The following is a 27483-nucleotide window of genomic DNA, read 5'->3' as shown; positions in this document are numbered from 1 at the left end:
CATTGTATAAGGGAACCGTTCAATAGTATTATCACAGTGGGATAGAAGCTGTCCTATGTTGTGCCAACATAGCTAATCCCTCCTACCTACAGAATGCCCATATCCCTCTATTTTCCTCTCATTCATGTGCCCATCCAAGCCCCTCTTAAAAGCCCCCAATGAATTTGCCCCCACCACCCTACCAGGGAACGCATTCCAGGCATCCACCATTCTCTCAGTAAAAAATGTACCCCTCACATCTGTTCTGAACCTACCCCCTCTCACCTTAAATGCATGTCCTCTGGTATTGGATCGCTCAACAATGGGAAAAAAGATATTGCTTGTCCACCCTATCTACGCCCCTCATAATTTTATACACTTCCAACAGATCACCCCTCAGCCTCCGCTGCTCCAGAGAAAAGAGCCCAAATTTGTCTAGCCTCTCCTGATAGCACATGCCCTCTAATCCTGGCAGCATCCTGGTAAACCTCCTCTGCACCCTCTCTAAAGACTCGACATCCTTCCTATAGTGAGGTGGCATTCCGGGACCAATATCTTTTACGCCTCGACATCCTTCCTATAGTGAGGTGACCTTCTAGGGACAATGTCTCTTCTATCTGTCCCGGAGTTTCCTAGTCTGCAATCTCTCTGTTTATCTGCCTGCCAGTGTCTCTACCTGTCTGTCAGGGCATCTGGCACCATCAGTCTGTCTGCCACTTATCTAGCACTGTCTTCTAGGCTGTCTGGCACCCTGTCTGCCTGCCAGGTTGCTGGCACTGTCTCTGTCCGCCTGCTGCCTCTCTCTCTGCCTGCCTGCTTCCCCCGCACCCAGCCTCCCTGCCGATGATCTAACGTGCAGACGCCGAGCGTCACTCGGGTGTCAGAGGGGCCGGCGAGCGAGCAGCTGCCCGCCTCTGCCTCGCAGCTCCTGTAACCTGACACTTCTAACTGAGCCACAGCCGACCTCTGCAGCCCTCTCCTCCCAGCGGCCCGCCGCCTCTCCTGCCAGCCTGCACCAAACCCTTCGCCCTCAGGGAGAACCAGAGACAGTCCCCCACCACCACCATGGCAAGCACCCCTACAGTCCTCCTGCTGTGCGCCGGTGTCACCCTGTTGCTAGGGCGAGGTAAGGAGATGGTTTGCTTCTCTCTCTCTCTGTGTATGCGTGGATCCGCCCGCCGGTTCCATTATAACGGGCTGCTTGCAAGATTGACGCATTGTGCATTCTTTACTCTTTGCAACCTGCTACAGCTGTTTAGAAGAAGGGGAGGGTGCAACCATCCTCAAAAATAAAGCAGTTGATTGAATTGTCAATGGTTTTATTTTGGGTGGGAGTTAACAATGGGATTTGGACCCGCACCGCCGCACTGCGCATGGTTGTGGCTCCCAGTCAACGCATTGCCCCTTCCCCACCCTCCCTCCCTTGGAATAATGCCCCGGCTTTGACCTGCTCTCAGTTGCTTTGGGGTTGGGGGGTGGGTTACTAGAGTGTCCCGGGTCTGCAGTGGGGGGAGGGGGTGGTCAGTGCGAGCAGCCACTGAAGGCTGCCTGCAGCCGAGAGTGGAGGCGAGGATTAACTTGGCCCCAGTCTCCCTTCTGCCCTAGGATCGTGTAGGAGCCAACACGTCCTGAGCCCTGGCCCCACGTTCTCCTCTTAGGCTCCAAAGGCCTTTGCTTCTTGACATAACGGCAAGATCATCTCTCATCGAACCAGCCTGTAGACCTGGAGCTGTGCATTTGTAAAGCCTGAGTCAGCGAGACCTCCCTTTGCAGGTTACTTGTATCACCAGAGTGTGCGTTTGTATTAGAATAATGGTGTGGTTGGCCTGATATGATTCTTGTTTCTCACACTGATGTTTGAACAAAATGTAACCTTCAAGAGGTGGCCTCTTAAAGAAACGTTTATAACTCACTAGAATTATTCAGCACTTGTCAATATAAAATGCTGTGTCATGTTATAGAGTCATAGAGTAGTACTCTACAGAAACAGGCCCTTCGGCCCACCATATCCATGCTGACCATTTTGCCCATGTACATTAATCCTATTTGCTTGCATCAGGTCTGTAGAGTTCTAAACCTCACTATTTATGAGTCCATCTAAATATATTTTAAATGTAGTTATTGTATGTGACTCCACTTCCTCTGGCAATGAGTTCCAGATATCAACCACTCTCTATGTCGAAAAAAATCTTTCCCTTCAGATTTCCTGTGCTACTCCTTCCCCTCACCCTGAACCCATGCCCTCTTGTTTTTGAAATCCCTACCATAGAGTATCCAATGTCAGGTATGTTGGTCTTTAGAAGAATATTTGAGCTGCATAAAATGGACAGGAGTTACTGTAATAATGGTGGTGATAGCGAATAAACAAAAAAGACAACTGCGTCATCTGACTCACCAGGAGATGTTTGCCGTTCTAACAACTAAAATGAGAAAGATGACAAGGTGTTTGGTCGGGAATCAGAATGAGGTTTATTATCACTGTCTTATGTGACGTGAAATTTGTTGTTTTGCGGCAGCAGTACATTGCAAAGACATAAAAGGTCTCTGAATTCTGTGGCATCTGCAAAATAAAAAAAATTGAAGTACTGCCAGAATAAAATAAATATTGCATATAGTCTGAAAAAGATTAAAGAGGTTGAGACATAAAGCGAACTTAATGAGGGATTGTAGGTGGTGCACCTGGTATTAAATGAGTCTTTGAGCATGGTGAATAATGCATTATTTTGGAAGATAATGTCTTCTAATTTGCTATCAGTGCGTAGAGGACAAGATAGCAGAATAAGATTCCTGGAATTTGTTCAGAATGAAGCAAAACAAAAATTTCACCTCGGCAAAAGTAACACAACCAAATGTGGGTTTGCACGTTACTTTATCTGATAGAAAATTTAGTATTTGTGAAATATTCTAACATACTTTTTCATGGTTTGTGATTTCCCTGAGAGGAACCCTCCAGGCTTTGTACTTGAAATATGAGCAACATCATAATTTGAAATTATTTTGGCGAGGATCCTCCCTCCCCTCACATCCGCTCCCCTCACCTCAGATAATTTTGTACAGGTCTAACAATCTCAGTAAAACTCTGATAATCTGGCACAATCAGGGCTTTGGTGGTGCCGAACCATAAGATTTTCCAGACTATTGGATGTTATTTATAATATCCCCAATAGACTTCTAATGGACCTTTATTAGATGTAATGCAGTATTATGTTTAATCGTTCAGTCAACCAGATAAATTTAAAGGGACCATGGGAACTGAGGCCCCATTGAGTGGAAAAGAGTACGGCAAACATCTCCTGGTGAGTCAGATGCTGAACCATCAGGATTTCTGAATTTTCGGATTTAGCTGTATGCTGTGAGTTCTGAGAGCCATTTCCAGTGAGGCCTCTGTGCATCCTCATTTAAAGCTGTCCACCATCACTCATTTGAACAGCAGATATTTCTTGATTGTCACAGTGGCCTGGGGTCGATGTGTCCTCTTTGATCTCCAGTGCAGTGGCATTAATTCATCACAGTGTAATCAGTCGGACACAATTTAAATAATCACAACGGGGATGGCAGCATGTAAGCTTCTGGCTCTTCACACTAACTGTATATGTATCATACGCAGACTGTATTTAAAAGGCCTCACAGCACGACGCTAACCATCCAAACAAGCCATTGTGCACAAACATACCCATAAGACTGTAACAATAGAAGCACTGTCAGGTCATACTGACTTCCTCTGGTATTGAATAAAGTCATTGCTCTTTTGCTCATTGGCCTCAACACTTTCCTGCTTGACTTCCATAACTCTTTTCCTCTCTAGTTCCAAAATATATCTATCTCGGCCTTGCGCAGCTCTCTGGGTAGAGAATTCCAAAAATTCAAAAGCCTCTGATCAAAGAAATTCTTCCTTAGTTCAATATGAAATGGATGCCCCATTATCCTCAGGCTATGCCACCTCATTCTAGATTTCCTTCATCATGGCAAATGTTCTCGTAGCATCCACCCTGTTAAGCACCTCAGAATCTTGTACATTTCAATAAGATGACCTATCATTCTTCTCAACTTCAACAGTATAAGCTCCATTTACTTAATTGACTCTTTCATTCCCATGCATTAATCCAATGGACTTTGTCTGCAACACACCCAAGCCTATTATAACCATCTTTAAACAATACACAGTACTGAGGTGTGATCTATACACTTAATAGCAAGACTTCCCCACTTTTAGACTCCAACCCCCTTGCAATAAAGGTCAATGTATCACTTGCCTTCCTAATTATGTGCTGTACCTGCGTACTGATTTTCATTGTTTCATGTAGAGGCAGCATTTCGTAGTCTGTCTCCATCTGAACAGAATTCTGCCTTTCTGTGCTTCCTACCAAAGTGGACAACCTCACATCTCTTCACACTTTACTCCAGCTGTCATCTTTTTGCTCACTCACTTCATCTTTCGATATCCCTTTCCAGACTCATTTTGTCCTCCTCATCACTTGCTTTCTCACCTACAGTAAACTTTAATTTATTACATTTAATCCCTTCATATAGGTTACTGCTTAAACTGTAAATACTGAGTCCTCGGCACTAATTGTGTTACAGCGATATAAATCTTTGGTTAGGCTGCACTTAGAGTATTGTGTACAATTCTGGTCGCCCCTTTACAGGAAGGATGTGGAGGCTTTGGAAAGGGTGCAGAAGAGGTTTAACAGGATGCTGCCTGGATTAGAGGGTTTGAGCTATAAGGAGAGGTTGGACAAACTTGGGTTGTTTTCTCTGGAGCATCAGAGGCTGAGGGGATGCCTAACAGAAGTTTATAAAATTATGAGATGCATAGGTAGGGTAGACAGTCAGAATCTTTTTCCCAGGATAAAAATGTCAAATACTAGAGGACATGGCTTTAAGGTGAGAGAGGGAAAGTTTAAAGGAGGTGTGTTGGGTAAGTTTTTTACACAGAGAGTATAGGTGCTTGGAATGGACTGCCAGGTGTAGTGGTGGAAGCGGATACAATAGTGTTGTTTAAGAGGCTTTTAGATAGGTACATGAATATGCAGAGAATGGAGGGATATGGATCATGTGCAGGCAGAAGAGATTTAGTTGAATTTGGCATCATGTTCAGCACAGACATCATGGGCCGAAGGGCCTGTTTCTGTGCTGCACTGTTCTGTGTTCTCTGTTCTCATCCTTATGATTCTAGTTACAGCTTCCTCACGAAAAAGGATACATTTTTCCCTACTACTTTCTATCACAATCTTCTTTCCATACTGATATATTACCCTCAATACCATGAGTCCTTATGTTGTTGAGTAACTTTTCATGTGGCTTCTTATCAAATGCCATTTAACATCTGAATACACCAAAACCAGTGGTTGGCCTTTATGCTCCCTGCTGGTTGTCAAACCTGATTTCCCTTTCATGTTGCTGTATTGACCCTGCTCGTTTGTACTATGAATTTTGAGGTGGCCTGCTACTAGTTCCTTATTTCAGCATTTCCCTGTTGATGCAAGAAATTCTGCAGATGCTGGAATCTGGAGCAACACACACAAAATGCTGGAGGAACTCAGCAGGTCAGACAGCATCTATGGAGGGAAATAAACAGCCGACGTTTCGGGTCGAGACCCTTCAGTCCTGACCCGAAATGTCGACTGTTTATTTTCCTCCATAGATGCTGCCTGACCTGCTGAGTTCCTCCAGCATTTTGTGTGCGTTGATAGATGTTGGGCTAATTGGGGTAGAATTTCAGTTCCTTCCCACAGCTCTTCCAACAAAGTGTGACTGGTGTATTATCTGACGGTCAGTTTTGGACAGAACTATCTGGGCTACATAGAGGTATAAACGTTCCTGAGAAATGAATTCCAGGTATTAAATGAGGAAGCAAAGGGAAGTTTGATTCAGGGTTAAACAATTATTTTATGCTTACTTAGAAATTTATTCTAAAGCATTTGCAGAGCAGCTTAGAAGGAACTTTAGCTTGCTGACAATTATTGGCGTCACTTCAAGACATCTAACTTTGGCTTGAGCATCGACTTTGGAAGTAAGTTATATAGTCTGAGGGTTCTGGAGCTCTGCTTAATGCTTCTGTTTCAATCATTAATCCCAGTAGGATGTTGGTGAGATCGCACCTGGAAGATTGTTTGCAGTTCTGGTCACCATACTATATGAAGAATGTGACTAAGCTGGAGATCGTGCAGAAAAGGTTCATAAGGATGCTGCCGTAACAGGAGAGCTTGAGTTATGAGGAGAGGCTGGGACTGTTTTCCCTGGAATGAAGGAAGCTGAGGGATGACCTTATAGACATTTATAAAATCATGATAAGGTTATGTTTGCAGTCTTTTTCCCAGGGTAGGGAAGTCTAAAACCAGAGGGCAAAGGTGAGAGGGGAAAGATTTAAAGAGGACCTGAGGGGCAACTTGTTCACATAGATGGTGGTGGGTGTGTGGAATGAGTTGCCAAAGGAAGTGGTAGAGGCAGGTGCAATTACAATGTTTAAGAGACAGTTGGACTGGTTCATGGATAGGAAAAGTTTAGAGGGATATGGGCCAAACACAGGCAAATGGGACTAGCTTAAGTAGGGACCTCAGTTGACATGAATGAGTTGGGCTGAAGGGCCTGTTTCCATGCTGTATAACTCTATGACTCTATGAACGCACTCTAACATAAGAACCATTACAGGATTAATTGATTGTTAATGTGCTTTTGGAATTTATAACACTCAACTGGTCATTATTATTTGGTTATGCGCTGCTAGAGGTGGTGGTGGGAGCAGGCATGATCGTGACATTTAAGAGGCTTTTAGACAGGCACATGAACATGCAGGGGATGGAGGGATAGGAATCGTGTACAGGCAGATAGGTTTAGTTTAATTTGGCATCATGGTCAGCACAGACATCGTGGGCTGAAGGGCCTGTTCTGTCGTCCCGATTTTAAGTTCTCACTTCTGTCCGCTGCCACCAGTGCCACCAGGTTGATTCGATAAAACACATTTATTAGCTGTATACTGCTAAGGAGAGGTCTCTTCAGCACTTGTTGAGAGTCGCTTCCAGCGGTCTCCCCGTACAAAGGAGCAGATAGAAATTTATACAGATATTGTCACGCACAGTTAATGAATGCGGCGCCGCGAGTTTCGGTCAGGCCTCAGAGATCCAGAGACAGACATCGCACCTATCGTCCAACATAATTGAGTTATAATCAAGAGATTCAAAGACAGGTATCACCCTCACTGTTTAGGACAAGCTTCCCATTCGTTGTTTATTGCACCCAGCATCCTTATTGTCCAGCGTAACTGGTCTGCAACCAAGGTTCCGGACACAGTAATTATCACTTATCCATGAGTCAGCAGCTTGCGTACTCTTGCCTGCGAGCTATTTTTCCATCAGTTATATGTATAGTTACAGTTAGTCACAGTTCCTTAACCCTTTACTTCCTCAGTTCCTGTGCTTATACTGTTCTATGTTCTATGTGGTCTGGACTGACTTTTCATCAGTATTGTGATCTTACCAAAGTGCCATCTTCTTTGTTCTTTGCAACTACTGGCCACAATCATTGATAGAGGTTATTAACAGTTTTGATAGAAGTTGCTGTTCATTAAATGCAGATGTGAAGAATGCAGGGCTAAACGTGAGAACAGTGAAGTCATGTCTGATGTTACACCTAGTTGTAATTTTACAAAGTGGTGAAACTAGAGTTGTAGAGTTGTACAGCATTGAAAGAGGCCCTTTGGCATATATGCCGTCATTCAGACCTATCTATATTAATCCCATTTGCCTGCATTAATTCTATATTCCTCTATGTCCCACTCATTCAAGTATCTGTACAGATGCCTCTTAAATGTTGTTACTATTCCTGCCTCCACCACCTCCTCTGGCAGCTCATTCCAGATAACAGCTACTCTGTGTGTGAAAAATCTACCCCTCAGATCCCCCTTTAAGCTTCCTCCCTTTCACTTTAAACCTCTGCCCTCCAGTTTTAGACACCCCTGTCACTGGAAACAGACTCTTGCTGTCTACCCTATCTCTGCCTTTCATAGTTTCATAAACCTCTATCATCCATGATTAGATTCATAATCTATAATAAAAATAAATCTGGTATAATTTCAATTTACTTAGGTTTAGGAACATACAAATACAAACAAGAGGAGGCCACTCAGACTCTTGTGCTTGCTTTACTATTCAATAAGATCATGGTCAGATATAACTGTAACCTCAACGCTGCATTCTCATCTCCACATGGTATCCTTTCACCCCCTTGCTTACCAAGAATCTATCTGTCACTGCTTTAAAAATATTCAGAGACCCTCCTCCCATTTGCCATTCGAAGAAGGAAGTTCCAAAGACTTGACTTTCTGTGAGGGGGGAACAAAAGCCTAATTCTGTTTTTAAATAGTTGACCCCTTAGTTTTAGACAGTGACCTCTCTTTTGTCGATTCCCTCACAAGAGGAAACACTTGGCTCACTCTTACTTTTTATAGTTTCCTCAACCTGCACAACAGGAGAAACACTTCAAGAGCATCATGAAAGCTGCAACATCTGAAGTGTGTCAGGGTTTGGGGCTATAGCTTAAATATTATTTTTCATAATCTACAGATTCAACACAAATTAGTTCCAACACTTACAGGCCTTGTAGATCCACACATGTATCTGCAATTTTTATCTGCATGCAAGGTTTTGAAAGGCATGCTCGTACAGCTCTCCAACAGACATTTTCACCTCCTCACAACTAAATCCGGAGTGGCATTAGTTAGGATTATGCTACTCCATTCTAGTTGTCTGCTCTTCCCAGATCCTTCAATTTTTCTTCATCTAATTCTCCCTTTTAAACGTTCTTTTTATCATTTCCACTTCAATATGACTCTTGGTAATTAGTCCACAGCAGAGGCTCATACTAACAAACCAGAGACATGAGTTCAGATCCCAGCATGGCAGTGATGGAAGTTAATTTCAGATAGTTAAATAGTCTGTAATGAAGTTATACATTTAACAAAACTAGTCTCAATGTTGTTGACCATGAAACTAACAGGTTGTCATTAAAACCCTCTTGGTTCACTATTGTTCTCCAGTGGAGGAAATCTGTCATTCTAACTGGTCTAGCCTACTTGTAACTCTAGCCTAAGAGTAAACCATTTCGGTATAAAATATTGCTTCAGTGATAGTTCTTCAATGACAACCAAAGGAGGGCAGTGAATGCTGGCCTTGCATTGATCCCCAAATCCTAAAAAAAAACAAATAAAAAAAAGTATTAACTGAGCTGCCCATTGTAATGATGCAGTTGCCTCTGTTTCAATGAAACTTTATCTCATACGGATAGAATATGCAGTACTTCTGATTGCATATCCTACGAGAGGGCTTCTGAATACAGTCCAGGCATACAGTATACTTGCACTGTTCAATGAGAGTGTTTAATGGCTTCCTGTACAGTAAGCTCTGCCCTGGTTAATTGTTTATGTGATGCAGACAAAAGTTGTTAAATTGATAGTGATATTTTTTAAATATATATTCAAGAATTGCTGTGGATTTGAAAACACCATGTATTGATTGGGTAGAACAACACTGAAGGAGTAATTTGACCCGCTATGCCTATGCCAGCTCAACCAGTTCCATGCTCCCAGCAACTCTCAACAATGTATAGTATCCCATACAATGGTTCCAGTGAGATTGAACAGTGTCCTTGTGTAATTTATAGATGGTGTGTACTTAGAAATGGTGGTGTGACAACCCATCCCTTGATAATTATCTGCCTTGCATTTGTAATGGATGGGTGCAACTGTTGAAATATGCGATGCTAAAATTGCTTTCTTAGCTATGATTGTAGTGATCATGATGGTGAGTCCTCCTCCCCACTATGTAATACAGGTTTCCTTAATAACAGTTTCTTAATCAAAAAGTAGACTTGATGTTGAGTTAGTCCTAGGAAAGGGAATCGTGACCAGCTTAGGACTGGGCAAGAGGTTTTCCCCACTAAATAGCAATGCCACCTTTAATACAAACAGCGTGCCTCAACAGCATCAAGTAACAGAAAAAGATCTAGTTTTCCGTTAACTCGGGGAGCTCATTTCTTAATGGTTAGCTAGAACATAGTAATGAGAAGTGGTAGATGTTCATATACATTTGTTGTTTACAGAGTTCATTGGAAAATGAGTTTATTAAAACATTGCTGTAATATATATACACTGATTTGCTGAGGTTATGCTTGGTTCGATCGCATCTTATGTGGTTGTGTTGTGGAACAATTGATTGAAATTGTTCCCTATGTTTATTCATTGATGCCCTTATAGTTACGTCATGAAGGTGAATTGGAATCTTGGACTGAGGTTATTTCTCACTGAGTGATTACCACCTTCCTGTATGTTATGTTGTTGAATATTTCTCATCTTGTTCAATCTGAAAAAAAATGCTTTAATTTTATTATTGAGAATGGAGCTAGTCTTTATGCTCCGTATGATGCCAGTATTGCTCTTGTATTTCTCAAAATCTTTTACCTCCATGAGTATGATTGTTATGTTAAGTTTGGACTCTTGTGACCCGAACACTTGCCTTTTCTTTCCTGCATTCAGAAGTATATTACAAAATGTCATCCTTCTTAAAAGAACATGCCATAATAAAAACAGAATATGTTGGAAACATTCACCAGGTCAGGCAGCATTTGTGGAGAGAGGAACAGTTAATATTTCAGATCCATGACCCTTTGTCCGGAAACACTAAACATCTGTTTCTCTCTCCACAGATGCTGCCTGATGTGCTGAGTATTTACAGCATTTTATGTTTTCATTTATGATTTACAGCATCCACAGTTCTTTTAATTTACACTTAAACATACCGGATGTATTAAGGAACTCTCAGCATATTATTTCCCAGTACTTATTTCTCTTTAGGATGAATTCTTGTCTGTTACTAAGTCTTTATTCTTGTCTTGCTGGTCTGCACAAATTGAGCTTCAGCGTCACTCAGCAAGCAGAAGATTGTGACAGGAATTGACAGGGTGAATGGTGTGTGACCACTCCCCTGTCTTTGTGAGTGTAGGACTTGGAAGTATGGTTTCAGGAAAGGGGGTCAGTCACTTAAAATTGAGAGGAGGAGTAATTTCCCCAGGTAAAGAGTTAAGAGCTGGTGGGAAAAACCTCACACAAACATACAAATGAAGAGCAGGGGTCGACCACTCTGTCCCTCAACCTGCTAGGCCACAATTAGATCACGGCTGATCAACCCTGTACTCCAAGGTAACCTTTTGCTTCCTTGCTTATCAAGTATCTATCTTCTGTCTTAAACATATTCAAAGACTCTGTGCTTCCACTGCTCTTTGTGCAAAGGCGCTCAAACTACTGAGAGAGGAAAAAAATCATCTTATCTTCTTAAAGGGGCAACTATTTTTAAACAGAAACCTTTCATACTAGGTTTTCCCACAGAGGAAACATCCTCTCCATTTCCACCAGTCAGGACCCTTCAAGACCTTGTATATTTCAATCATCCCCTCCCAATCTTCCAAACTCCAGCAGGTACAAGCCTAGTCTGTCCAACCTTACCTCTTAAGTCAAACACCCCAATCGAGGTATTCGTCCAGTAAACCTCTCTGAACTTCGTCCAACAGGTTAACATCCTTCCTTGAATAAGGTGACCAGTACCATACACACAGAAGGCCAGATGTGCTCTGTGTTTCAGGAAAAGGGGGTTTGCTACTGAGGGCTGGGAAGAGCCAAAGTTTCTTTACTTGGAGGATATCTCTCTCTCTCTCTCTCTCTCTCTCTCTCTCTTTCTCTCTCTCTCTCTCTCTCTCTCTCTCTCTCTCACACACACACACACACACACACACACACACACACACACACACACACACACACACACACACACACACACACACACACACACCAGGCTGTGAATGCTCAGTCACTGAGTAGATTCAAGGCTGAGATTGGAGGACTCTTTGACATTATTGGGATTGATCAAGTGGACCTGGGGAAGAAGATTGGTGGTCATCCTGCTGAATGGCGAAACAGGCTCTCATTGCTTGTTCGTAGATTCCCACATCCTTATGTTCCCAATAATTATCTTGGAATTCCACACAATACGGACAGCAATGTTCCCACTGCCTCTTGGGACCCAGAGGCTATCTGGGTAGAACTACCATAGCTGCAAAATGAAGCAAGCAAAAAAAAAACAACCAATGCAGAGCTGACAACTCTTTAAACATTACAGGGTGAAAATGAAGGGGTTAAACTGCTAAATGACTACTTTGTGTTCATAAAAGAAAATAAAAAGTAAGACTTTGTGGCGACTCACCGTCTAGTCGGGCAAACCGGCTCGGCAGTCGGGTCGCGCGGCGTCGGAGCGACGAGGCCCAAGATGGCGGCGGGCCTCGTCTTTCCGAGCGACGGGGAGAACCCGCGCGCGGGAAAGTCCTGATGACGTAGGACTTACGTCATTGCCGGTTGTTTTGGGCGGGAACATTCTCCCTTAAAGGGCCCGCGCAAGGCGGGAAAATAAACCAGTTCTGTTTGGCAATCCTCCGAGTAGAGTCTTGTTTTATTCTGCGGTAGCAACCGCTACATTGGTGACCCCGACGGTCCAAACGGCTTTTGGACCCGCGCAATGGCCGACAGCACAGCAGCCAACGCAGTGGCCCTCAAGCTGCCCACCTTTTGGACACTTCGGCCCAGCGTCTGGTTTACACAGGCCGAAGCGCAATTCCACCTTCGGCAGATCACCTCTGACTCCACGAAGTACTACCATGTGGTTAGCTCTCTGGACCAGGAGACAGCCGCCCAGGTTGGAGACTTCATCCAGTCGCCTCCGGAGGGAGATAAGTACCCGGCTTTCAAAGACCTTTTGATTCGGACCTTCGGCCTCTCCCGTCGTGAGCGCACCGCTCGCCTGCTTCATCTGGATGGCCTGGGGGACAGATCCCCATCCGCCCTAATGAATGAGATGCTGGCATTGGCCGAGGGACACAAGCCATGCCTGATGTTCGAACAGGCCTTCCTCGAACAGCTCCCCGATGACATCCACTTGTTGTTAGCTGACGCCGACTTCAGCAACCCCCGTGAGGTGGCCGCCCGGGCAGATGTCCTGTGGAGGGCCAAGCGCGAGAGCGGTTCGTCCGTCAGTCAAATCACCAGGCCATGAGCCCAACGCCCGCCTCGCCCGGCCCCAGCAACTGAGCAGCCACGCCCCAGGAACGCAGACGACGACACGGGTGACCAGCTGTGCTTCTACCATCAGAGGTGGGGTGCGGAGGCCCGTCGATGCCGCCCACCCTGCAAGTTTCAGGGAAACGCCAGGGCCAGCCGCCGCTGATGGCTACGGCGGCTGGCCGCCGACAGAGCCTCCTATTCGTTCAGGACAAGAAATCTGGATGGTGTTTCCTCGTTGATACTGGAGCGGAGGTCAGTATTTTGCCCCCGACAGGCCGCGACACTCGTGACAGGCCACCAGGTCCTCTACTCAATGCCGCCAACGGTACAACGATACGGTCTTTCGGCACCCATACGCTTCAATTACACTTTGGCGGCAGCCGTTTTACCTGGACCTTTACCCTTGCCACCGTCGCCCGACCACTCCTAGGAGCCGATTTCCTTCGGGCCCACAACCTGTTAGTCGACCTGCGAAGGAAGCGGTTAGTCCACTCTAGCACTCTCCGGACCTATCCCCTCGGAGAAATCAGCCCACCAGCCCCGCGCCTGGACTCCATTTCCCTTTCTGGCGACGATTTCGCCAAGCTCCTAGCCGAATTCCCATCAATTTTGGCACCTTCGTTTACAAATTCTAGGCCCACACACGGGGTACGACACCACATCATTACCACAGGGCCACCCCTTCATGCCCGAGCACGACGATTACCTCCAGACAAGCTCCGCCTGGCAAAGGAAGAGTTCCGTCACATGGAAGAGCTGGGGGATTGTTCGCAGGTCAGATAGCCCCTGGGCCTCCCCCTTGCACATGGTCCCCAAAGCCACCCCGGACCGCTATCCCATCCCTCACATCCAGGACTTCGCAGCGAACTTACACGGGGCCCGCATCTTTTCCAAAGTGGACCTCGTTAGGGGATACCACCAAATCCCGGTCCATCCGGATGACGTCCCCAAAACTGCGATTATCATCCCATTCGGCCTGTTCGAATTCCTTCGGATGCCGTTCGGCCTTAAGAACGCCGCGCAGACCTTCCAGCGGCTGATGGACGCGGTAGGCCGAGACCTGGACTTCGTGTTCATTTACTTGGACGACATACTGATCGCCAGCCGTAACCGCCAGGAACACCTTTCCCACCTCCGCCAGCTATATTCCCGCCTCCGCGATTTCGGCCTCACGATCAACCCGTCCAAGTGCCAATTCGGACTTGACTCTATCGATTTCCTCGGCCACAAAATCACCAGCGACGGGGCAACACCCCTACCCACCAAGGTGGATGCTATCCGCCATTTTGCCCGCCCCAACACAGTCAAAGGCCTACAGGAATTCCTTGGGATGGTCAACTTTTACCATCGTTTCATCCCTGCAGCAGCCCGTATCATGCGCCCTCTGTTCTCGCTGCTGGCTGGTAAGGGCAAGGACATCACCTGGACTGACGAGGCTGCGGCTGCTTTCGTTAAGGCCAAAGACGCCCTGGCAGACACCACGATGCTGGTACACCCCAGGACTGACGTCCCGACTGCCCTCACGGTAGACGCATCCAACACTGCGGTGGGTGGTGTACTGGAACAGCTACTCGAAGGCCGCTGGCAACCCTTGGCATTTTTCAGCAAGCACCTTAGACCGCCTGAACTGAAGTACAGCGCTTTTGATCGGGAACTTCTAGCACTGTATCTGGCGGTCCAGCATTTCCGATACTTTCTAGAAGGCAGGCCTTTCACCGCTTTCACCGATCATAAGCATCTGTCCTTTGCCTTCTCCAAAGTCTCCGATCCCTGGTCAGCTCGTCAGCAGAGACATTTATCCTACATTTCCGAGTTCACAACTGACATCCAACATGTCTCCGGAAAGGATAATGTCGTTGCTGATGCACTTTCCAGACCAACCATCCACAACCTATCCTTGGGTGTCGACTACACGGCCCTAGCTGACGCACAGCAAGCCGACGACGAACTGCCCAGCTACAGGACCGCAGTCTCGGGTCTGCAGCTCCGAGATTTCTTGGTTGGTCCAGGTCAGCGGACCCTACTTTGCAACGTTGCGACTGGTCAGCCCCGCCCTATAGTCCCTGCAGCCTGGCGGAGACGCGTTTTTGACTCGGTACATGGGTTGGCGCACCCGTCCATCAGATCTACTGTCCGACTGGTCGCCAGCAAGTTTGTCTGGCATGGCCTGCGCAAACAGGTCAGTGAGTGGGCCAGGACTTGTCCGCACTGCCAGACGTCAAAAATCCAGCGACACACCAAGGTCCCACCACAGCAGTTCGAGCCTACCCGTAGGAGGTTCGACCACATACACGTCGACCTCGTGGGCCCTCTGCCGGTTTCAAGAGGAGCCCGGTACCTCCTTACCATCGTGGACCAGTTCACGAGGTGGCCTGAGGCAACCCCCCTGACTGACATCACAACTGATTCCTGCGCCCGGGCGCTGCTCACAACTTGTGTCTCACGTTTTGGTGTTCCGGCCCACATCACTTCAGACAGAGGCACCCAATTCACTTCCAGTCTCTGGGCTGCATTAGCGAACCTGCTAGGGACGCAGCTGCACACCACCACGGCCTACCATCCTCAATCAAACGGGTTGGTGGAACATTTTCACCGCCATCTGAAATCGGCCTTGATGGCCCGCCTGAAGGGTCCTAACTGGGTTGACGAGCTGCCTTGGGTCCTTCTTGGCATACGCACTGCCCCCAAAGAAGACCTCCGTACTTTGTCAGCTGAGCTGGTATGCGGGGCGCCACTAGTTGTCCCCGGGGATTTCATACCTGCCCTTCGGGACCAAGGGGAACAACCCCCAGCAGTCCTACAAAGACTGCGCGAGAAGCTTGGCGCCTTGGCCCCGATTCCCACCTCACGGCACGGTCAAGCCCCATCCTGCCAGCCCAAGGAACTACGGGACTGTAAGTTTGTTTTCGTTCGCAGGGGCACACCTCGGGCGCCATTGCAACGACCATATGAGGGATCGTTCCGAGTCATACTGAATAATGGATCCACTTTTATTTTGGACATTGGAGGCAGGGAACAGGTTTTCACGGCGGACCGCCTCAAACCGGCCCATTTGGATCTGCAACAGCCTGTCGAGGTTGCCACGCCGCGACGCAGAGGCCGGCCCCCCTAAGCGGCAGTTGGCACAGCCCATGGACCTTGGGGACTGTATCGCCGGTTCTGGGGGGGGGTTGTGTGGCGACTCACTGTCTAGTCGGGCGAACCGGCTCGGCAGTCGGGTTGCGCGGCGTCGGAGTGACGAGGCCCAAGATGGCGGTGGGCCTTGTCTTTCCGAGCGACGGGGAGAACCCGCGCGCGGGAAAGTCCTGATGACGTAGGATTTACGTCATTGCCGGTTGTTTTGGGCGGGAACATTCTCCCTTCAAGGGCCCGCGCAAGGCGGGAAAATAAACCAGTTCTGTTTGGCAATCCTCCGAGTAGAGTCTTGTTTTATTCCGCGGTAGCAACCGCTGCAACTTACATTTATCGAGGGCCCTTCATGATGTCGAGGTATTTCAAAGCACATTATAGACAATGAATTGTTTTCCCACTCTGTAGTTACAAAGAAGAAGATGTGGTAGTTGATTTGAGCACAGCACATTCACATTAACACTGAGTATTCATGACCAAGTAATGTGTTTAGTGATGTTAATTCAGAGGCAAATATTGACCAGGATACCTGGGATAATATTCTTGCCGTTCTTCAAAACAGTGCAACTACTGTATATCATTTAGAGCATCCGAGAGGCAAGGTGGAGCCTCAGTTTAACACTTTGTTTGAAAAATAGCAATGACTTATTCAGTAAAGCAGTGGAGGTGTCAGCCTAGATCAAGTGCCTCTTTATCGAAAGACGCAGTGTTTTGGCTCGGAGATAAGAGTGTAACCTTCCATTGCTGACATAATTGAAGTGCCTTCCCTGTAGAGCATTTATAATAATGGTGTAAATGAGATTTTGGTGAAAGGATATGATGGTGTAGTTAAGTTATTGAACCAGTAATCCAAAATTCTGAACAAATAATCCAGAGAATGTGAATTCTTACCCTCGCATTCCAGTTTGAGAACTTAATTTAGTATCTCAAAAGAAAACCTTGATTAAAAGCCGTGGATCATTGATAAGAACCCAGGTTTGGAGAAATTGTTGTCCCAATTGCATCCACCCTGTTGGTGACTCTGGTCACAGCCTGAGCAGCCACGGGTAGGCAGTGAATGCTCGTCTTACCAACAATGCTCATGCCTTGAGGATTAATTTCTTAAAAATGGTTGATGTTTGGGTGACGTGTAGAAGGCCATTTCAAGATCGACAGGATTGGGGAGCTTTTAGTAGATTGAAATCACAGCAACTGATGCATCAAGTAATTTTACGTCAGGAGCACTTAAACTAATGGAATTGATTATCAAGAGTTAAACCTTAGAGCCTGAGCTCTAACTAGGGGAAGGTTAAGACAACCAATCCAGCTGTTTTTTTTCCCACATGTTCATTAACACCCCCCGATTCTCCTGTCACCATCTTGCACTAGGGGTAACTTACAGTAACCTATTAACCAACCAACTAGCACATCATTGGGATGTGGGAGGACCTGGTGCAAACCCACCTGTTCGCAGGGAGAACGTGCAAACTCCACACGGACAGCAGCAGAGAGGTCAGGATTGAATCCGAGTTGCTGGAGCAGTGTGTTGGCAGCACTAACTGCTGTACCACTGTGTCACCCTTATGCCTGAAAAAAAGTGCAAATGAAAATCTCTCAGAAAAGTCAAAGTCGAATTTTCCAATGCTATTTGTGAAAATGCAATAAAAATTGAAACCTTTGTTAGGTTGACAGAACAGCATTGTCTAAACCACAGTATCAACCACACTTTTATGAACATTTAATTTTGAAAAGGTCCTTCTTTCTCCACCTGACCAACATGAGTGCACACATAGGAACTGAGCCCTCTCTTTTAGTTACTTCAAAAGGCTACATTAGCATTGCTGTGTAACATTTGGATGTATCATTCCCACAACCATTCACGAAAGGACTTATTCTGTTTTCAGACAAAAGTTTGTCTTAGGCAGCGTATTTCATGGCTTGTGGCCTTGGTCAGAAATCAACTGTAATTAATATGAAAATGTTCTGTTCTCACAGTTATTAACTATTTAGTTACTTAGTTTGAACAACGTGGGTGAAAAGAAGTAATGGAACCAGCAGAAATGAGCTAATGAGTGAGTGGGACTGGAGTCAGATTTTGGAACTAGAAGATAATATTGCATGGACTTTAACAGAATCAGAATCAGATGTATTATCGTTGACTTACGTGAAGTTTGTTGTTCTGCGGCAGCAGTACAGTGCAAAGACATAAAATTACCATAAATTACAAAAATAAATAACACAAAAAAAAAGAATAACAAGATAATGTTCCTGAGTTCATGGACCATTCAGAAATCCGACGGCGGAGGGGAAGAAGCTATTTCTGAATTGTTGAGTGTGGGTCTTCAGGCTCCTGTACCTCCTCTCCGATGGTAGTAACATGAAGAGGGCGTTTCCTGCGTGGTGAGAGTCCTTAGTGATGGATGCCGCCTTTTTGAGGCAACGCCTCTTGAAGGTGTCCTCGATGGTGGGGAGGGTTGTGCCCGTGATGGGGCTGGCTGAGTCTACAACATTCTGCTGCCTCTTGCGATCCTGTGCATTGGAGCCTCCATACAGGACTGTGATACAACCAGTCAGAATGCTCTCCACTGTACACTTATAGAAATTTCTAAGAGTCTTCGATGACATACCGAATCTCTTCAATCTCCTAATGAAGTAGAACATTTACTCCTCTTTGGTGTGCTAAATGAGGACTGTGCTTTGCCCAATTTTCCATATTGGGTGTCATCAAAAAAATACACAAAAATGGGATACCCTTGCTTTAAAAAAAATTGTCATTGTGGTTTCCGTCCTTTGAGAAGCATTGAAATCCTTCCTGCTTTTAAGCAGGCAGCTGACTCACGGGAGCTCTCTCCATGACAAATACAGTATCTAGTTGCCATGGAGCTGTGGAAAAGCGGTTTGGGATTGGAGGGATTGTGATAAATAGTGGGGGGGGGAAGCAGAGCGTTCGATCACGGCACATGGGTCTCCTGACAGAGACTCTTCCTAATACATCGAGTAGGGCAATCCCACCCCTCTCTGTGGGTGGTTCCAAGCCAACATGGGCAAAAGGCAGCATTGGGCTTCTGGTCCATCAGAACATCAGCAATAGGATTAGGCAATTTGGTCCCTTGTGCCTACTCCACTATTCAGTAAGTTCATAGCTGATCTTTTACCTCACCACCACTTTCCCACACTAATCCAATCTCCTTCGATTCCCTTAAAAACGATCAGTTTTGGTCTTGAATATACTCAATAACAGAGTCTCAACAGCCCTCCGGCATGGACACTTCCAAAGATTAGCTTCCACTGGCTCTGGAGAGGCAGACTGTTGTGTTGAAGTCCAATTATCCAGATGGGTCACTGGAGCATTCGTAACGTGCACCCTTGATGGTGACTTGCATCATTGCGGTTCATGCTTCACGATGTTGTGATCAAGGAAGATCTGGCCCTTGACTCAGCAAAAGCAAACTCTGCCTGATGTGGGGGTCAACCTCGATGATCTTCACGGTAGAATTTCCCAAGGGAGAACGGAGAACTCAACAGTGGCAATGGCTCACACAGCGCAGGGACATTTGGCAGCCAAGGCATTTGAGCGCTAAAAGCCCAGATCCAGTCACGGGACTTAAAGCAGCAATGTACTTACATAATCCCTGGGTTATGTAAGGGTTCCAATCCTGAGGACTGTAGACTGAATTTTCTGTCAGTGGGAAATTAACAATTTCCCCCAAAATGATAGTGCAAAATCTTTTAACCTCAACAGCCTTATCGCTGTTCAGTTTTTTCATGTATCTCAGTACATATGCCAATAATAAACCAGTTACCAATTACCTTAGGGGCTGATTTGCAAAGAGTAGACTGGAGAAGGTCAGTCTGGGCGATAGAAGTTGTTACCAGAAGTGACCTGTGACAAATGTTTGTCCGAATGCAGTCAGGGTGGAGTGATGGGGGATCTGATCCACTCATCAGCAAGAAAACTATTGGCAGCTTAATAAAAGAGAATGTGCGCTAACAGGAGGTGGCTTGGGGTTCGTAATGTTTGATCTTACCTGCAGGAGGGTTTGGAGAAGGAATTGGCTCTTCCTGTGGTTGATCTCTGCATTGTTTTTTGGTGAAGAGATTCGATTACAGGTCCCTCCCAGCTTTCGTTACTGATAACTGTTTCTCACCCGAACAGTTCACAATTTGTAAATGCAACCGCACAAACAGAGGCCAACCAAGGGCAATGTGTAGTTAAGTTATTCAGATGTTATCGTCAACTGAGTTCCCACATGGCAGAAGATGCTTGCAGCCGGTAGGTCCATCCTGCCAGTCTCCCAAACCATCGCTCATATGTATGGGCTGTACATAAGTTGGGCGTTCGTAAGCTGGGGAGGATCTGTACTACATCTAAGAGCAGAGTCTGGGAGAATTTACATAAAGTTGGATTTTTGTAAGTCAGGTCTTATGTACTTGGGGACCCCTGTACGTTGACCCTGCTCTTTCCATTTAATGTAGTTTCCCCCCCCCCCCCCCCCAACTTTCCACCTGGCATTTGTCACTACCTTTGCCAACTGTTTTGGAAGGATGTTGATAAGATAAGATAAAATATCTTTATTAGTCACATGTACATCAAAACACACAGTGAAATGCATCTTTTGCGTAGAGTGTTCTGGGGGCAGCCCCCAAGAGTCGCCACGCTTCCGGCGCCAACAGGGCATGCCCACAACTTCCTAACCCGTACGCCTTTGGAATGTGGGAGGAAACCGGAGCACCCGGAGGAGACCCACGCAGACACGGGGAGAACGTATAAACTCCCTACAGACAGCGGCGGGAATTGAACCCGGGTCACTGGCGCTGACGGTATGTGAACGAGAAAACAAGCTGCAGCAGCGATGGAAGGTCTGAACTCGAAATGGCGACTATCCCTTTGCTCACGCAGATGCTGCCCGACCCACAGAGATTCTCCAGCTGTTTGTTTTGTCCTCCTGATTCCAGCATCTGCAGGCTCTATGCCTACAGTGCTGTAATAATACACCAAGCACTTATTGCCATCTCTGACAAAAATTAAGACTTAGGGTCCCATGTTGCATTATTGCCCACAGCAAATACCTGATGACACGGCCATTTATTGCCCTGTCTGCGTGCTTTCCTTGTGTGTACGGCCTGTTGCTCTGAATAAAGGGAGCTGCAGCAGTAACAGATCAAATGAGCACACTCGTAGCCTCTCAAGAGGTCAGCTGTAGGTGGCCTGTGGTGAGTCAGGTGTTGGTGAGACTGTCTATTGCATGCTCTGGGGATGGTGCAATGACATGGCTGGGCATTGGCTGCTTTGGTAGTCCATCCTTGCCCAACCACATACTGTCCCTGCCCCAGGAGTGACTATGTGTGCATCAGGAGATGCCAATGCACCTTGTCTCAGGTTTGATGGATCAAAACATGTCTAAAACTTCGGTCAGGCTGCATTTGGAGTATGGTGCTCAGTTCTGGTCGCCCCTTTACATGAAGGATGGAGAGGCTTTGGAGATGGTGCAGAAGAGATTCACCAAGATGCTACCTGGATGAGAGAGTATTAGCTATAAGGAGAGGTTGGACAGATGCACGTAGAACGTAGAACAAGACAGGACGGGAGCAGACCCTTCAGCCCACGATGTCTGCCGAACATAATGCCGAATTACACTAAATCTCTTCTGCCTGTACATGATCCATATCCCTCTATTCCCTGCATATTCCCTGTGCCTATCTGAAAGCCTCTTAAATGCCACTATCGTATCTGCTTCCACCACCACCCCTGGCAGCCTGTTCCAGGCACCTATCCCTGTGCAAAAAAAAACTTGCTCTATCCATCCCCTTTAAACTTTCCCCCTCTCACCTTAAATGCATGTCCCCTAGTATTTGACATTTCTACCCTGGGAAAAAGATTCTGACTCCCTACCCTAATCTATGCCTCTCATAATTTTATAAACTTTTTCAGGTCTGCACTCAGCTTCTGATGCTCCAGAGAAAACAACCCAACTCTGTAAAACCTCTCCTTATAGCTCATAACCTCTAATCCAGGCAGGATCCTGTTAAAGCTCTTCTACACCCTTTCCAAAGCCTCCACATCCTTCCTCTAAAGGGGCGACCAGAACTGTACAAGCTTACACTTCTACCCTAAGTGCGGCCTAACCAAAGATTTATATCGCTGTAACACAATTAGTGCTGAGGACTCAGTATTTACAGTTTATAGCAATAACCTATATGAAGGGATTAAATGTAATAAAGTTTACTGTAGGTGAGAACACAGGTGATGAGGAGGACACAATGAGTCTGGAAAGGGATATCGAAAGATGTAGTTAGTGAGCAAAAAGATGACAGCTGGAGTAACCAGAATGGCACAACCAGAGTTGAACACAATGCTTGGATTGGGTTGTTTTCTCTGGAGCATCAGAGACTGAGGGGAGACCTGATAGAAGTTTACAAAATTATGAGAGGCAAAGATAGAGTCGAGAGTCAAAGTCTCTTTCCCAGGGTAGAAATGTTAAGTACCAGAGGGCATAGCTTTAATGTGAGAGGGAGAAACTTTAAGGAGATGTGTGTGGCAAGCTTCTTACACGGAAAGTGGTGGGTGTTTGGAACACTCTGCCAGGGGTGATGGTGGGGGAAGGATTTACGATAGTGGCGATTAGGAAGCATTTATACAGACATATGAACGTGAAGCAAATGAAGGGATATGGACCATGTGCAGGCAGGTGGGATCAGATTCATTTGGAATCATGGTTGGAACAGACATTGTAAGCCGTACAGCCTGTTCCTGTGGTGTACTGTTCTATGTTCTGTAAGTATTCACTAGATTTTCCAGGGTGCTCAGCTATTGAGTGGACTGAGCTCTCCATCATGTGGACTGTACCCTCTGTCAGATCAGCCACTGTGTGTGACGAACCCTGTTAAGGCTGCCAGATGTCCGCATGGTAGTGTGCTGGTCTCTGCAACAGTGACCGTGTTACCACTGTCCCTTCCAGCACTGAGTCTCAGGAAAGGTTGCAGGCTGGTCTCTTTAACAACAGAGTAGGAAGTCATAGAGTAATACAGCATGGAAACAAGGCTATTCAGCTCAGCTCGTCCATGCTGACCATGGAGACAGGAGGAACAACCAGCTCTTTTGTTTTACTGCCCAGGGGAAAATCACACCTCTGCTCACTTGTCTGTGCAGAGAACAGACAAGAGCACAGACTCGCCGGCAGATTACCTGATCATTTCCCTGCTGGCATTTAAAGAAACAGCACAAATGCCCAAAGTACAAATGACCAAGCCTGGGAAGGCTGGGAGCTGGTACATCCAGTGGTGCTTTACTGCCTTAGTAATCATTAGAAGATAATGAGGATTGCGACAGGAGGGAGTCAGGATTCAGTGCATTAATCAACAGCACTCCCGCACTGCACTGTACAAATAGGCTGTGAGTAATCAATGTAAAAGTTAGGGGCACCAGCTATCTGTAAAAGCTTGGGGCTCCAACTCTTTCTCCAGCCTGTGACAATGGACTGAGCACTAGTTTGCCATCTTATATACCTTTGCTATCTTGTATTTCTCATGCTGGAGGAACTTAGAGGGTATTGGTATTAGTTTATTATTGTCACTTGTACTGAGGTACAGTGAAAAACTTGTCTTCCATACTGATCACACAGGTCAATTCATTACACAGTGCAGTTACATTGGGTTAGTACAGAGTGCATTGAGGTAGTACAGGTAAAAACAATAACAGTACAGAGTAAAGTGTACAGCTACAGAGAAAGTGTTGTGTAATACAACTGGGGCTGAGGGATTAGATTAGGTTGGTTTATTGTCATATACACCTGGGTGCAATGAAGCTCCCAGAGTGAACAGTACACCTGGTAAGACGACAATAAATACAATGAGTAGCACACTACAGCAGAATGATGCAAAGATTGTAGTGCAATCTACAAACTGCCGATTTTGTACCTCATAGAGTCATACAACACGGAAACAGGCCCTTCGGCCCAACTGGTCCATGCTGACCAAGATTCCCACCTAAGCTAGTCCCATTTGCTTGCATTTGGCCCATATTCCTCTAAACCTTTCCTATCCCTCTAAACCTGTCCAAGTACCTTTTAAATGTTGTTAATGTACCTGCCTCAACCACTTCCTCTGGCAGCTCGTTCCATATACGCACCACCCTCTGGGTGGAAAGTTGCCCCTCAGGTTCCTATTAAATCTCTCGCCTCTCATCTTAAACCTATGTCCTCCAGTTCTTGATTCCCCAACCCAATATTATTGGGTCTCAGTATTAATCCGGTGCTGAGTTCAGAGGAGACGACCCGCTCAGTCCTTCCCTGTGTGTGGGGCACTGCTGGTTGGGCAGTCAGGTTGTGGCGATCTGTCCTCAGCTGTGCTCCTCGGAAGAAACATTGGGGCGAGCCCAGGAGTTCTGCCAGGGACCCCTGTCACCTTCCCACCTCAGCTGGAGGGAAGTACAGGGGGGCAGCAGTGACCACCCCTCGGATATTCTGGCCCCATCTCACCTGAGGTCGCCACAGCACCACAGAGACACTGAACTGAGGTGTCGCCCAGAATACATGTTCAGATCCCTGCAGTGGATTTCTGACTTGGAGACTTCAGTGGAGCTGCTGAAATAAAAAGTGATTTGACAGCGTTATGGGCTGAACGTAGGAAATTGGGACTAGCTGGGTGGGCACTGTGGTCGGCATGGACTCGTTGGGCCAAGGGGCCTGTATTCATGCTGTATTGCTTTATGACTCAGTGACATTAGTAAAACCACACAAAAATCACCAACGCAGATAAATGGGATGTACTTCCTGAGCTGTTGGATTCTGCACCACTTCTGAGCGAGTTATTGAGATATCATCAGCCTCAACAGTCACGGATGCGTCTGGCTGTCTGACGCCTGGAGCCTGTTAACGGGTTAGCAGATTGTGCAAACGGTTGCCTACGTAACATTAGATGCACAAGAATGAGATACAGACTAATCCTCCTGAGATGTGTGTGGTCGGTTAATCTACAAGATGGAAAGGAAGGCTGTCATTCAGTTCAAGATATACTCCCAAAAGTATTGTGTTGTTCCGTTACAAGTGGAGTGTTCGCCTGTTACCACTGAATGATGTTGGGCATGGAGGCAGATAGAGTCACCTCCCTGGGGCACCAGCATCTTCAGCAGCTTTCCACTTGGAGTTCAGATTGATGACTTTCGTGAAGAGGAGAAGCAAAAACTGAAGGACATTTCTTTACCTCCTGAGAGACACTAGGTAAAGTCATAATAACTCGACTTTGAGTCATTTTAAGTCTCCCATTGTTATTGAAGCACTTTTATTTCATCAGCTTAAGTAAAAATAAATAATGTAAGTAGAGAATGCAGACCTCATTTAACCATCGTCATTGGAAATGTAGAAACAATTATGAATTATAAACAACAGTGAGCTTCTTATAAAACACAGAAAGAGATGATTTAATGATTTACAACACAAAAAAAATATTTATAGCAACTAATTTGATTCAGGTCATTAGTAATTTGTAATTGGTTTATTGCTGTCACATGTTCCGAGATGCAATGAAAAGGTTGGTTTGCGTTCCATCCAGACAGATCGTTACATACGTCAGTACATCAAGGGAGTACCAAAGGAAAATAAAACAATGCGGAATATAGTGATACCATTACAGAGAAAGTGCAGTGCAAGTCGACAGATTAAAGTGTAAGGGTTATGATGAGGTAGATTGAGATATCGAGAGTTCATCTTTATTGTACAAGAAGTCCTTTCAAGAGTCTTATAACAGTAGGATGGAAGTTGTCCTTGAGTCTGGTGGTACGCGTTCTCAAACTTTTATATCTTCTGCCCGATGGGAGGGGAAAGAAGAGAGAATGACCGGGTTGGGAGGGGTCCTTAAATTTGTTGGCTGCTTTCTTGAAGCAGCAGGAAGTGTAGACAGAGTCCTGATGCAGGGTCTCGACCCGAAACGTCGACTGTTTATTTCCCTCCGTGAATGTTGCCTGATCTGCTGAGTTCCTCCAGCATTTTGTGTGTATTGTTCCAGATTCCAGCATCTGCAGAATCTTTTGTGTCTCAGTGGAGGGGAGGCTGGTTTGTGTGATGGACTGGTCTGTGTTCACAACTCTCTGCAGTTCCTTGCTGTCTTGGGCAGAGCAGTTGCCATACCAAGCTGTGATGCATCCGGATAGGATGCTTTCTGTGGTGCATCTGTAAAAATTGGTGAGGGTCCATCAGGGACATGCCAGATTTTTATAGCCTTCTAAGTAGAGGCACTGGTGAGCTTTCCTGGCCATAGTATCTACATGGCTGGACCAGGACATGGGAATGAAAGTTGGATATTCAGCCACTCAAGACCACTCCCTGGCTCGTCTTATTCTCACTTCATCCACTCATATGGTCTGCAATCCTCAATAGACTTGAGAAATATTGGTATTGGTATTGGTTTATTATTGCAAACCGATCGTCCAGGTAAATTCATTACACAGTGCAGTTACATTGAGGTAGTACAGAGTGCATCGATGTAGTACAGGTAAAAACAATGACAGTACAGAGTAAAGTGTCACAGCTACATAGAAAGTGCACTGCAATAAGGTGCAAGGTCACAACAAAATCCAAGTTCATCTCCAGTCAACGCCAGGCCTGAACAGCTTTCTGGCAGAGAGAATTCCAGATTTCCTCTTCCGAAAGAAATTTCGCTGGCCAGGGAATCCGACCAGAAAAGATGCATTGGTCACATGGACAGAATGCATGCACCAAAGGTAACACCATACGCATTGGTAAAGCAATTTTATTCAGCTTGGGTGCCCTGCAACCTTTCCCCAGCTCACAAAAAAAAATGTTTTTGCAATAATGATGGGGACATTGATTTATGTGCTAAGACATGCGATGAAGGAATGCATACATTTTTAATGCGATGTGCTTAAAACAAGCTCAGCTGCCAGAATTTCAATAAGAAAATAGGTATGTAGTAATTGGAAATGTTCTGTGGGCCATTTGGTAGGAGATTTTGATAACCCATTAATTCTCATTTTGCCTGGACATTTAGACATTCCTAACCTTGACAAAAGTTACCTGGGTGTTGGCCAGAAAGTAGCCTGTTCGACACAGTGCAGGAAAGTATAGAGGAATAAAATCATGTTTTTTGACTGTGAGGTAGTTGATTGCTTGGTCTCTCCTGACCTGCTTCCAGTTGGAAGTAAAACGACTGGCAGCTGGCCTATTTTCAAATCTCCAAAGTCTTTAGCAGTAAAGGAACAAATTCCTGCTTCTGACGGCAGAGTACCTCTTCACAACGAGTGCAACACAATTAGATTCACAGACACATGGGGGAGAATGCTA

The 27483-nt window shown here is 45.9% G+C and overlaps 1 protein-coding gene across 4 annotated transcripts in view; it reads left to right on the top strand.

Moving 5' to 3' along the window:
- The first annotated feature begins 875 nt into the window (after positions 1-875).
- The window catches only part of LOC127573025 (CD99 antigen-like protein 2), a 135411-nt gene continuing 108803 nt past the window's right edge, over positions 876-27483 (top strand). For all 4 annotated transcript variants that reach the window (XM_052020775.1, XM_052020774.1, XM_052020773.1 and 1 more), the window contains exon 1: positions 876-1105. In XM_052020775.1, the coding sequence (XP_051876735.1) occupies positions 1045-1105 (61 nt within the window). In that variant the 5' untranslated portion in view covers positions 876-1044. The remainder of the gene's footprint in view (positions 1106-27483) is intronic.

Source organism: Pristis pectinata, chromosome 8 (assembly GCF_009764475.1).
Source record: "Pristis pectinata isolate sPriPec2 chromosome 8, sPriPec2.1.pri, whole genome shotgun sequence".
NCBI lineage: Eukaryota > Metazoa > Chordata > Chondrichthyes > Rhinopristiformes > Pristidae > Pristis > Pristis pectinata.
Note: the sequence above shows the minus strand (reverse complement) of the source record. Positions and strands in the feature narration are given on the sequence as shown.